The sequence below is a fragment of the Camelus dromedarius genome, chromosome 12 (genome assembly GCF_036321535.1).
Source record: "Camelus dromedarius isolate mCamDro1 chromosome 12, mCamDro1.pat, whole genome shotgun sequence".
Lineage (NCBI taxonomy): Eukaryota > Metazoa > Chordata > Mammalia > Artiodactyla > Camelidae > Camelus > Camelus dromedarius.
The window spans coordinates 16,466,375-16,479,903 of NC_087447.1; the positions used below are offsets into that span (position 1 = coordinate 16,466,375).

The 13,529-nt window shown below is 54.3% G+C and overlaps 1 protein-coding gene across 2 annotated transcripts in view; it reads right to left on the reverse strand.

Annotated features, from left to right (window-relative positions):
• Positions 1-596: 596 nt before the first annotated feature.
• Positions 597-13,529, reverse strand: part of CD82 (CD82 molecule) — a 50,516-nt gene continuing 37,583 nt past the window's right edge. For both annotated transcript variants that reach the window (XM_031459753.2, XM_031459752.2), the window contains 4 exons: positions 5,103-5,204; positions 2,194-2,406; positions 1,817-1,900; positions 597-1,516 (listed from right to left, as the gene is read on the reverse strand). In XM_031459753.2, coding sequence (XP_031315613.1) covers positions 1,439-1,516; positions 1,817-1,900; positions 2,194-2,406; positions 5,103-5,204 — 477 coding nt within the window. In that variant the 3' untranslated portion in view covers positions 597-1,438. The remainder of the gene's footprint in view (positions 1,517-1,816; positions 1,901-2,193; positions 2,407-5,102; positions 5,205-13,529) is intronic.

The window sequence follows — 13,529 nt, forward strand, 5'->3', positions numbered from 1 at the left end:
TTCTCCCATCCTATGTCCTAAAGTAGCTGTGAAGGCAGAGCATCTGAACACCTCCTCTGGGCTTCAGGATGCTGGGGTTCACACCTGTGTACAAGCTAGTGCTTCCTTTAAAGTCTCATATTGCCCCTTTAAAAGTTTCCTGAATTCTGCACATCTTACTCCATCACATTTCTTTATTATGAAAATATTTCCTTCCTTTGTAAAAACTGGATGCTCTAGAAAGAGGCTGAGTTTATCTTGTGGCTTCACTGACCCCCATCATCCCAGCCAGCCCCCTTTGGTGTATTTTCTGGGGGCACTTGGTCCCTGGTCTCAGAGGCTGGAACCTAGGGGTAACATCCACCTGTTTGAACACACAAATAAACCTTATTCATGTCGGTGGCCAGGCAGGTGGACCAGAGCTGAGCGTCACACTTCTCACGCACCAGGCTGAACAGGGTGGGCCAGAGATGCTCCAAAAGACCTCTCTGCCCTGAAGACCGCAGTGAGGCCCCCACCACTCTTTCCTGCAGATCCAGCCACTCTGTTCATATTGTCTCTGCCCTTTGGTCCTCCCCCTACCCTGGGAAGCCACATCCCCACCATAGCAGACCGGATTGTTACAAATCCTTTTTAATAATCAGTCATCCGCATTTTACAGAACTGTGCACAGGGCCCCAGCCCACTCCCCTACAAGGCACAGCCTCACCCACCCACTCCCTGGGGGGCAGAGGACAGGAGAAAGCATCCCCCACCCTTCCCTGGACAGCTCAGGATCCTGGTGAACGCAGGGCCAGCTCTTCACCCCTCTGATTCCCTAAGCAGCCCAGGGATGGTCCAGACCCCCTTGCCCAAGCAGCCCTGTTTCAGTCCAGCTCACCCAGGCCCTGCCCCCATGGCATGGCCCAGACTGATCTGAGCTGCTGGGGTGAGGATGGGTCAGACCCAGGGAAGGGGTCCTGGCTCCTCGTGTAAGGTAAAGCCCACCCTCTCCCACTACCCCGATGAAAATGTGAAAACCAAAGAGAGAAGCATCAGAGAGGAAACAAAGCTGACCCACGCAGTGGGCAGTCCCCTGACAGCCTGGGGTGCCTTATCTACTCCGCTGTCCCCAAACTTTTAATACACTTTCTCTGACATGATATATACAGCACCTGAGGCAGGTGGAAACCCAGCCCACCTGTGCAGGGAGTGTTTTCTCTGAGCTGCTAAGACAACCCAGGCAGACACTGGGTAGAGGAGCCACAGAAGAGCTGGGGCTTAAGGCTGGTGGCAGAAAAGCAAAGGAGAGGAGGGGCCCAGGCCCCAGAAAGCTCCCCCCACCCCACTTTCCAGCCAGCACAGGACGGACTAGTGGTCTTGTAAGTGAGGCGGGAGGCAGGCCTGGAGGAGGGAGCCAGGGAGACCCCTAGAAGCCCTGAGGTTAGGGGACAGGCAGGGAGGTGGGGACAGCAGCTGCTCAGTACTTGGGGACCTCGCTGTAGTCTTCGGAATGGATGTGCCGGCACAGAGTCATGGACAGGAGCATCCCCAGGAGCTGTGGAGGGAGACGGCCAGAGTCAGGGGCAGGCAGAGCTGCTCAGGTCTCCAGAGACCTCAGGGCAGCATCCCGCTGTCCATGTCCACACATGGGGCCTGATGTGGGTTATGGGGATCCTTAACTAGACCCCCAGGGTCAGCCTGTGATCCAGGTGGCAGGCAGGGCCAGTGGTCAGGCCGGGTTTGCTGCAGGGCCTCTAGAAGCAGATGGGCTTCAACCCACCCCTCCCCCCAGGACATCTGCAGAGTGGGGACATGCAGGGGATGGCGTGGGGATGGCTGGGGAAGGGACCCAGACCTCAATGACAGCGACGCCCACACACACGCCTAGGATGATGCCCAGGTTCTCCTGCAGCCACGCCTGCACCTTCTTCATGCAGCCCTAGGAAGGGAGAACACAGCCACGTCACCCCACCATGTGCCACCTCCCCCCACCAGGCAGCATCGCCAGGAGGGCCCACGCCCCGGCCAGGGAACACTGCCTGTTCCCTGAATGGATACATTCATGAATACAGAGATGAAGGTACAAATGACAAGCGAACAAATGAATCAAAGGCAGGAACAGCTCAATGACGAAAGGAAAGATGGCACAATAGCCCAGATGAGCCAGAGGGGACCGAGCGTCTGAACCCGCTGCACCCCCAGCCCAGCCCCGGCCCACAACCTTCCGCACACCTCCTGGTAGACGGGCCAGAGCTCCGGGCTGTTGACTCCGGGCTGGGTCGTGTTGCTGTCGGGGATCTGGCAGAAGCCCTTCCTCATCTGGAGCCTGTGGTCATCCTCCTCTCTCTCGATCTCGCAGGAACAGGGGTAGGTGATGTTGGTGTGATTCATGAGCTCGGCGTTTTCTGTCCAGTTGTAGAAGCTGACCCAGCCGCAGCACCTCACCTGGGCAGAGAAGGGGACAGGCCGTTCGAGCCCACTGCCCACTCCAGCTGGGGCCTCTCTAGACAGAACCTCAGATCTACCCCTTCCAGGCCCTCCTGGCCTCAGCCAAACCACCAGGATTAGAGTTTAGGTTTCACTTTGGCTTTTGTGAACCACAAGGAATTTAAAGGGGCGCTCAGGGAACACCTACCATAAACTATGAATACAGCAGGAAACAGAAATCAGGAGCAGCAAAAATACAAAGTGGAGCAGGAGAGACGTTCAAGTTGAAAGACAGAACATAGGTGTGTGGGTCACAAGGAGGGCAGATGGCACACGGCTAAGAGTTTGGGGGCTGGAGTCAGCCTACTGAGTTCAAATCCACTTCTGCCACCTAGCAGCTGCTCAGCTTTGGTCAGAGTGCTGACCTCAGCTTCCTCCTCTGCAAAATGGGGTGGGGGAGGGGGTGCAAAACTTCCTAACTCAAAGGAGTGTTCCTTATGAGGACTAAAAGGGACGAGGCAGGCAAAGCGTCCAGCCCAGGTCTGGACAGCACAGTAACTGCTCAGGGAAGGCCAGTTCCACTTTTAGGCGCTGAGCACATGCAGGTGTTGAGGTTTGGCTCTGAGCTTCCTGATCGCCAAAGTGAAAAGGGAGACATGGTCGACTGGCCTTTTTAGAGGAGAAAATCCTCTAGTTCCAAAGGCAAAGAAAGCCTTTCTGGGCTCCGCAGAGCTCGTGAAGGGCACCCCGAGAGTCTTCAGGTCACAACTGGGCTTGAATTCCTGACAGCACTGGGATCTCGGGGGCTAAGCCTGTGTGCCAGAAATGCCCAGGAAGGTGGAGAAGAGTTGGGGGAGGGCCTTTTCAAATTCTGGCCCTGCCCTGGGAATGAGGAAGCTGCCGCACTTCTCTGAGCTCTGGCGTTCTCATCTAGAGAATGAGGTGATAACAGCCATGCTGCTGTTGGGCCCCTGAGAGGACTGAATGGGCCAGTGGGCAAACCTCAGGTAGCCACCATGCCCCCTGCACGTGGTCAGTTCCCCACCTGCTTCCTTCCCATCTCAGGCAGCTCGACCCTGACCAGCAGCCTACTGGCCAGCAGGGGGCGTGCCGGGCACGCTCAGATGGTCTCTGGCTCTGGGCAGTTAGTCCAGGCTGGTGCCAGTGCCCAGCTAACTCCTCTACAGCTGAAAGGCTGGCACCTCTGAGGGACAGCCACAGGCCTTTCCACATCCAAGCAAAATGAGGCAGCTTTCCTTGGCCCTTCGACTGCACTAAGCAGAGCCCTCCTCTCCAGGGCTCCCTGCACAGAGGCCCCCTGCATCTCAGTGGTTGTGCTTGATGGTTACACATCACTGCCGACATGCCACCTGACAAATGCCTTGGGCTTTATAAACTCATCTCACTTGAGCATGGATCAATAGCTCCATTTTATAGATGAGGAAACTGAGGCTCCGAGACGGTCTGGCCAGGAAGGAGCCAAGTTCGTATTCCAGCTTTTGGGAACCTGACTCGCCGTTTGTTTTCTTACCACCATCCCAAGCAGCATCTGACCAACATCAAATCACCTAGAGGCCCTGCCTGCTGTGGGCATCCCCGGTCGGTCCACCGCTTCCCGTGGCAGGGTGCTCACCACCTCTCCCCCAGGCTCTGTGAAGAGTGATACTTGTTCATCTTGGGACATCCTGCTCCCTCTAATCTCAGCAAACGGTCTCAGCAGTTATGGATCAAACCAAAGGTGGGATGAAAACATCTTCCTGTGCACACTGAGCCCCCGGCTGACACAGACCCCTATGTCATCAAAAATCTGCATGGCCCGTGGGCCAGAAAATATCACCCTCTCCTTTCACAGCTCAGAGAATGGGCGTGCCCATGTTGCCTGGACAGAGACCCATCTCTAGTCTCCACACTCTCCTGGTGTCAGGCTTTCTCCTGCTGTCCCGCCCCTGCCCCTCACACCCCAAGGCAGCCGTCAGTCAGTGCCGGCAGCTCCTAAGTGACCGCTGTGTCCAGTGCCTCCTGAGACAGAGAAGGAGGCTGCAGCCCAGAGAGGGTGGGTCCTGACCAAGGGCACACAACATCTGGGACCACCAGCGGGGCAGCTGAGACCTGCTCACTGAGGGCGATTGGTGTGTGTGGTGACTGGTTCACCATCAAGGCAGGCTGGGAACCCAGTCAGTCAGTCAGTCAGTCAGTCTCTCTCACTTTGAGGTGGAACACACCTGCACCAAAGTGTACCAACTCAGCTTGAAGAACTTTTCCATACGTACTGGCATAACCACCACCTGGATCAAGATTTGAATAGAACATTCTTCTCACTCCAGAAGGTTCCCACGGCACCTCCTGAGGGGTCGCCTCCATTCATACCTGTGTCAGCCTATCAGCTTCGGCACCCAGTTTCCTAACCTCTGGGCTGGAGCTCCCAGCACGCCCCAGCCCGGCTTAAGATGGAGGGTCCAGAGCTGCCCCTTCTCTCTAGCCACGGGTGGGAGCACTGCAAGCCGTGGAGCCACCTCCAGGACCCTGGGACCCTTGAGCGAGGAACTGTGGTGGCCGAGGTGCCAGGTGGGGGGCTGCTTAGGACCCCCCCCCCCAACAGACGCACACTCACACACAAGCCCGCTAACAGATTGTGTCTGCCAGGCACAGCCAGGCACACAGATGACCAGCCCCACACAGACACATAGAGGCTAGTCCCCCTGCATCCCACTCACCTGCGCCTGCACGTAGTCCCAGGCCTCCTGCAAGCTGTCCTCGTGGTTGTCCTTGTAGTTCTGAATGAGCTGGGTCACGATGCCGCCCATCTCCTGCTTCAGCTGCAGAGGGGAGAGCGTGGGGGCAGAGTCAGACTCCTGAAACCCGTGCCCCACCTCCGGTCACATCCGCTTAGACCGCCTCTTCCCCAACTCCTCCAAACACTGGCAACAAGCTCATGGCTCAATTGTTTCGTCACCCATCCAACCACTTTCCTGCCACCTCCTGGGTGCCAGTGTCCCCCTGGTCACCCAGCACAGTCAGGGCCAACCACCCCTGCCTGACCGTCACTTCGGCATTCATGGCCCTTTAAACGTGAATCTCTCCATATCACTGCCGAAAACCAGGCAGTGGCCTCCCACCACTCTCAGGAGAAACACCACTGTCTTCTCAATGGCCCATAAGGCCCTCCAACATTTGGCCCTGTTCTTTTTAGACCTCGTTTCCTCTGTTCTCACTCCCTCTATTTCAATTACAGATCTTGCTGTCTTTGTGCCAAGCATACCCCTGCCTCAGGGCCTTTGCGCTTGTCCCCTCTGCCTGGAATCCTCTTCCCCAAATATTAACATGGCTCACTCCTCCACTTCCTTCAGGATGCTACTCAAATGGCACCTCCTCTGAAAGGCCTTCCTGGACCACTCTACAAAATACCAGTCCTTCTCTGTCCCCTCCCAGGCCCTCCTTATCCTATGGGGGTAAGGGTAAGCATGATTTTTTTTTCTATAGCCTCATCATTACGTGCCTATCTGTTTCCAGGATTTATGATCTCTTTTCTCCACTGGAACATCAACTCCGAGGGGGCAGGGACTATCTGGCCCAGCCTGGCCAGAGTAGGGGTGTGGCAGTCACGAATAACATGAGCATAACCCTGCCATCTCCCCCGCACCATGGCAGCACCTCTCCCAGTTAATCCTCATGCTGGACCCAGGGCCCCGCAAAGTTCACTGCCCACCTGTGCTGGCCCCCACCAGGCTCGGAAACTCAGGGCCAATGGTGAAGGAAGCGAGAAACACCTGCTTTTCACTAACCCCACAGAGAAAACACTCATTTACAGAGAAGGCAGACGATGGCAGGGGGTTAGTTCAGTGGTAGAGCCCATGCTTAGCATATGCACAAGGTCCTGGGTTCAATCCCCAGTACTTCCACTTAAAAAAAAAGAAGGCTAGACGAAGGATACAGGGATCAAAAGGATTCATCCCCCAAGGACTCTTATTGGGGCTCTGAACAGAGGGAGCTCACTGTGGCAGCTTGTTAGGAACAAGTCAGCTGTGTAAAGGAAGGCAAACCAAAACCAGCCTAAGAGCTGAGGACAGGGCTTCCTTTGGCCCAGATGCCAGGACCCAGCCCCCCAGTCCTGGCCCCAGCCTGGCCCCACCTGGCCCCATCTGTGGACCTTGCTCAGGGGCCTCTCCGGGCACACCAGCTGGTCGTGATCACCTGCTGTCCCTGCAGAACCCAAGAGCAAGGGGCCAGCAGGTGCCAGAGTTGCATCCGCACCAAGGGGAGCCCCACACCTGCCCCTCAGTTCCTGAGAGAGGAATTGGAGGGCTGGGACAGGCACCTCCAGGCAGGGGCTTTCAGAGCCTGGCTCAGAACCCCGTGAATGGCGCATCCACCAGCTTCCCACGGGCAGCTGTGAACCCTGGGCTCAGAGAACTGACATCCTCCAGACAGACCCATGGGCCTGGCTCCTTGCCCCACTCCCTTCACCAATCCTAGGAACCAGCCCCTGTCCCAGGCAGCCCCATCCTCTTGGACCGCTCTCTGCCCCTCTCCCTTTCCATAAAACACTTAGCATAATACTTTTTTGGTTTTATTCACGCAGAGCTCTACAGTTTACCAAGCTTTCCCCTCAGTGACTAATCACAACAGCAGTAATGGCTAACTTTGATCAGATGCTTCTTAGGTACCAGAACAGTGCTAGGCACTTTTAATGCATGATTTCACTGTAATTCTCAGAGCAGACCTATGGCCTAGGTATTGCCCTCATTGCCTCATTACAGAGATGCAGAAAATGAGGCTCAGAGAGGTTAATTAACTTGCCCAAGGTCTCATAGCCAACATGTGACGAGCTGGGGTTTGGACCCAGGTTTGTCTGATTCCAGAACCCAAGTTTTTACCCATTAAGCTCTAAACCAGCATTTAAACCACATGGCCAGAACTTGCAGTAGGTCAGAGCAGTTTTAAGGAGGGCCCAGAGAAGTGAAGTGATTTGCCCATGTCACACAGCCAGAGCTGTCTGTCTGTAGAATCTGAGTTTTTCTTCCTTGACCTCTGCTCCACCTCTACTCCCTAGTGAGCTGACAATCCCCGAGGCATAGAAAGGAGGGGGTCCCCAGAGGCATTTGCATAGAGAGCTGTCTCCTCTACATCCTTCCCACCCACCCTCCCTCACCGACCTCGGCTCTATTTATACTCAGCAATGGTTGCCACTGCAGCCCAGACTTCCCTGTTTCAGGTCCCTGAAATGAGAAGGTGATGCAAGCTGGGTGGTTTCCACTGAGGCTGGGTGGTTTCCATGGAAACACTACATCCATCCTCCTGCCCAGAATGGGGCTGAGGGACACAATTAGGCCACAGGGACCATGGCTGCAGGGGCTGGTTCAGCTTAGAGCTGATGCCTTGGCACCCCAATGCCAGGAGGCCATGTTAGGAGCCCAGGGAGGTTACCTCGGCAACCAGACAGTTCCTGAGACAAGAAGGAGCAAGGAGGGAGAGTCAGAAGATGCTCACCATCTCATTTCATCCCTGCAGGGGCCCCTCTGTAGTTTCTGCCTGCCCTACACCCATTCTCCCTTCTCCTTGAAATGGTAGTTCCCTTCCCTGGGGATGAGCACCTTTCAGTCCCTCCGTGTGGCTGGGAAGCCCTGCCCCCTCACTGCATGAACAGGCAAAGACCCAGACTGCCACTTAGTGCCTCCATACCCTGGGCACAGAGAATGGTTCAGGGATGGGTGTGAGTCCTGAGGTCACATACACTGGGCCTGTCTTTCCACTAATCTGGTGGGATAAGGGCCTGAGCTGCTGGTGGCCACCTGAAGCTCCACTGGGGACAGCTGGCCTGAGGAGGGAGCCAACAGATGAGAGCAGGGCCAAGGATGGAGAGGTGTCCTGATGGCAGCCTTTAGGAACCTGGATTCAGCTGAGCCTGCAGCCAGTCTGTCCGGTTTCAGTTGGGTTACTGTCACTTGTAATAAAGCATCCTGCCCAGGACTTGCTGCATAATTTACAGCCCAGTGCAAAATGAAAATGCAGGGCTTCTTACTGTGAAATGATTAAAAATGTCAAGACATCAGACCACGCACAAGACCATTCTAAGTGTGGGATGGTGTGTGGCTGCTGGGGTTACACACCTAGGGAGCCAGCCCTGGTCCTGCCCAACACCATTCTCCCCATTTCTCAGAAGAGAAAACCGAGGCTCAGAGAGTGAGAATAACTTCCCAAGATGAGATCACCATCAAGTAGCAGAGATATGACCTTAACCTACTATGTGCAGCTCCAGGACCCTGAGATCCTAATCACAGCAAGCCACCCACCAGCTCCACCTGACCTGAGATGCTGTCATCCTCTGGGGTGCCTCTCCTCCCCCTCAGCCCCTGCTGTGCTTTTATTTCATCTTGTAGTGTGACTTTTCTCAGACAATTAGAAGTAGAAGAGATCTTTGAGTCCAGCATATCATCCAAACGTAAGAATCCCTCCCATATTTTTCCAGGCTCTGCTTAAATGCTCCCTGTGACGGGGAACTCAGTACCACACAAAACAGCATACTGCAAGATTGGGGAGGCTCCTGATACTAGCAACTCATTTTAAGTCGAGCTCAAATGATTTCTGCCCATTAGTTTTCATCCTCCTTCTCCCTCTCAAGTCCCAGCTGGAACCACACACAACAAATCAAATTGCTCTCTCCCAGAATAACCGTCATTCAGATATTTAAGACCAAACCACATCTCCTTTCACCCCCACCTCCCCAGGGGAAGTCTCCATGCTCCTTTGACGGCTCTTTGGGATGGTGTTCAGCCCTTTCTCCCTGTTCTAATGTGTCAAATTAACGCTTACAATGAGGTGTCCCCATGCAATGTAGGGGACCCACACCTTCCTGTCCTCTTCCCGGCTTCCCACAGAAGGTGTTGCCAATGCTTTGAGACATCATCCTGGGATCCTTGTAAGAAATGAGGACCCTTTGCCCTGGTGAATGTGGAGGGAGTGGCATGTTTTTACTTAGTAACCCCCAGCGTCTTCCCGGAAAGCCAAACTGCAATCTATACAACTGTCTACTCCAGAATTCAGCAAGGGGACCGCGTTCCCTGCCCCCACACCCCCACACCCCCACACCCTCACTGGAAGCTCTCTGAGGGTGCCACCTGAGTCAGGCACTGGGGCCATGCAGGCAGCTGCTTAAGAGTCTCTGCCCGCTGCTCTCCTCTGACCCTTTCCAGAAGGACAGCCTGGACGCCTTCTTCCCCCTTCCAAAAGGGAAAAGAAAGGCCACCATCACCTCCCCTTGTCCTGATTCCAGCTGCCACCCCTACAGCAGCAGTGGAAACCCCCGAGCTAGTGGACCAGGAAGTCTCCATCGCAGGGAGCAGACAGCGCTGTCCTCAAGGAAGCCATTTCACTACCTGTGCGCTAGGTCCTGTGTGCACTGGCTATTTGGCTATTTGGGGTGTCTTAGGTGGGAGAGGAAAGGAGGAGGAAGGAAACACAGTTCTCCTGGCCACCTCTCTGGGGAGCCACTGTCACCACCCCTACCGCTGGCTCCCACGCAGACCACGCAAGCCCTTCCTCCCCAAGCTCTCAGCCTTCGTCCTTCTGCTCAAGCCCCTGATATAACCTCTAAGAGCCCCAGCAGCCTCACACGTGCAGGTTAGCGGTACAGACTGCATAAATGCACCAAATCCAGTGCCCAGCACATCGTGGGAAACAGTTATAAGTTAGTTCACTTCTTCCCCCATTGACCCCGCACCCATCCTCCACTGCCTGGAGAGAACAAGTCAGAATTCCAGAATTTCAGAGCTGGGGATGGTCCAAGTGTTCACCCGAGGCTCAGAGAGGCTGGGTAATGTGTCCAAGGCCACACAGCAAGCAGCTGTGGAAACAGCCAGAGGAATCTTAACTTCACACGTAAATCCCAGTTCCCACAGCCCGGGCTGATGCTAACATTAATACTGATGGCACAGGAACAGCTGCCATTCTCTGAGCCCTTACTAGGCATTAGTGAAGTTAATAATGGCGACAGTAATAATAAACTCTTGCGATGATGCCAGCAAACATCTGCCCTGGGCCAGGTGGACGCTATGACCACCTGTCAATGCTCTCTATCCTCCCCGCAGCACCATACAGTCGCCCTTGGGGCCAATGGGTCCAGCACGGAGCAACGTTTGGATTTTAGAAAGGGCTGGGGGCTATGTGTCACCCCAACAAACTCTCCCATTCATATTTCCCGAGGGACACCTAAAGAGGGTAAAACAAAGCCATAAACAGCCTCATTTCCATTCAGGTTCAATTTTGCCACCAAATGAGTTGCAAATGGTATTTTTGGTTTTCAAAGTGTTTTTTGGACTTTGGAATTGCAGATAAGGGAGAGTGGACATGCATGATTATTGCCATTCGACAAAAGAAGAAACGAGGCACAGAGAGGCTGAATAACTTGCCGAGGGTCTCAGACCAGGGTTCCAGCACGGACAGTTTGGTGCTGGGGTCCAGGCCCTCGGCCACCACTTTATTCCTTCCACCAGCATTGCAGTCTGGGCTCACTGCAGCCCTGGTTGGGGTGGGGTCCAGCCAGGTTTATTCTCCTCCAGCTACAGATGTGGAACCCATGGCTTGAGAGACCAGTGCCTTGTCCAAGGCCCCAGCTCCCCTGTTGCTGCCCTGGGAACAGTGGCTGCAAGGAGCGCAGGGCAGGAAGGACAGATGGCAGCCCTGGAGACCACTTCAGGGGGAGCCCAGGGTCGCAGTCCCTCCCACCTGCCTAGGGGGCCTGGAGAGAGGGGGAAGACTGGGCTCATCGCCTTCCAGAACGCCTTTCTCCTTCAGGCTTCCCAGCTGGGCCTCATCTGCAGGAATAAACACCACCAAGGGCATGTTTAGTCTCCCACCGGGATTTACAATGTGCTGGGAAAGAAAAAATAAATCATTCATTCCAACTTGGGCGATTGAGTGGCGCCAGAACTTCCCCAGCTAAGCCAGGAAATTTCCCCCTGCTTCCAGAAAAGGGGGTGGGCCAAGGTGAGGTGGGCTGGGGCCAGGGGGCATTTGAAGCCCGGGGGTGGGGGTGAGGCAAAGGAGGGGACAATGGGGTACCATGCCGGACACAGCCGGGACTGGAGACAGGAGAGCCCATTGTCCAAGCAAGCCCTGCTCTCGGCCCGTGGGATGCCTCTGAGGCATGGCTCCTGGTCAGCGCTAAGCAGATTATACCAGTTAGTGGGGAGGTGCCGTGGTATAGAGAGAGGCATGGGCCTCGGGTCAGGGGCATCTGCACAGAGAGCTCCACTGTGACGCATCTGAGCTGTGTGTGACCATGGCCAAAAGTCACCACTTTCCTGGGCTTCAGTTTCCTAAACTTGAAATGCTTGTAAAACTGAAATGTGTGTCGAGGTGCTAGCTCAGCTCCTGGGATGCAATTGGTGCTCACAGATGGGCGCTGTCTTTATTGCTGTGAGATGGGGACACACACAGGGGTGAAAAGGTGGACTGAACGACACCCCTGCAGAGTAGACCAGCTTCTGGGTTAGTCCCAGGAACCAGCTCACTGGGGCCCAGTTCTTATCCACTCTCTTTGTAATGTACCAATGACTGGGTACCAGAGAAGTCCCAGGTGCCGTGGGGCGGAAATGAACTTATCCCACAATGCTTTCTTTAGAAAAGTAGTTTCCCTCCCTCAAACACTAGCTTTCTCTCTGGTAGCCAAGTGAACTTCCTTTCATCTACTAAAACTGCTATTTCCCCTTTTGCTTTGGCTGCCAGGAAGCTCAGTATTCAAGTTGGCTATCAGCTGTTGTATCTTACCCCCTAACCTCAGGAACAATGGTCTTCTTTCTCTCAGTGTGCATTCTGATCTCTCTCATATTGATTTTAGCTACTCTATATCCATGTTAAAAGCCAGCTCCAATTCTCTCAGGAAATAGGCTGCATGTGGATTATAAATAAGTAAAGCAGATTCAGGTAAGAACCACTACAATGAAAATTTCACCAGCATGAATCCAGAAGCCAGGTCGCCTTCGTCCAGATCTTGGTCTGCCACTTACTAAGTGTGTGACCTTTGGCCAAGTTAATTAACCTCTCTGTGCCTCAGCTTCCACATCTGAAAATAAGGGTATTCATTCATAGTCATGCTCTCAAAGGCTTGCCGTGAGGAACGAATCATTAAATGCAGCATATGTGAAGCATTTAGTACCCGGCTTGTTCTAAATTCTACTGTGTTAATTGTTGGTGTTGGTGTAATCTTTTCTCAGCTTCCTTCTGAGAGGGATCTGCGGCAACTTGACCTGCAAGTGCTCAAATGCGGGAGCCCACCTGACTGGCAGCCCTGCCACCCCCACCGGTGGACAAGAACTGTAGCTCTGGCAAAAGGCAGGGTGCCGGGGGAACTCCGAGTGGCATCAGGGAGCCCGGGCTCTGGTCTGGCCTGGCCACTGACCGCTGTGCGCCCTCAGCCCTTGTCTGTAGGATGAGGGTACTCGCACCACCTTTCTACAGTGTGGTGAGGCTCAGGGAAAGAAGAAATACAAAGTGGCCAACACCACACCCAGTACCTGGTGTGTGCCGAAGCTATGTAGGAGACGGTGGGGGTTGTAAGGATGGAATAATGTGTGTAAACCTTCGAGAAAGTACCATGTGCATGTAGTAGGTGCTCCATAATGACAACTGACAGTCACGATTGACTGGCTCACCCAATAGCCACTGCCAGCTCCCTTCTCTCTTGTGCCTCTGTCTCTAGAGTCTGAAAGCTGGATACATACTTTCTCAGCCTCCCTTGAGGCCAGGAGTGCCCTTGTAACCCAGTCTGGGGGAGGCTTCTGGGGAGGGCTTGATTTTCTGATAAAAGGCATGGCCATGGCTGGCATTGCCTTACTTCCTTTCTTCCGGCCTCAGCAGCACAGATGTTGTGCCTGTGCTATGGCAGCCATCTTGTGGCCATGAGGTGAGTGGCATGATTTAGGAAGGCTGTCTTAATAAGGATGTTGAACAGACAGCCAGAACTAGGATCTCTGAGCTTCCAAACACGACTTCTGGTTAAGTCAATGACAAATGTCCTTAGAATTTCAGCCCCAGTACGTCTGATTTTCTGTTCCTCAGTGCTGAGTGTCCCCTCCTCTGACACAGGACAAATGTTTTCATTGACAGTCTCCTCCCTGGGCCTCATTTGTGGATGAGATGCCATA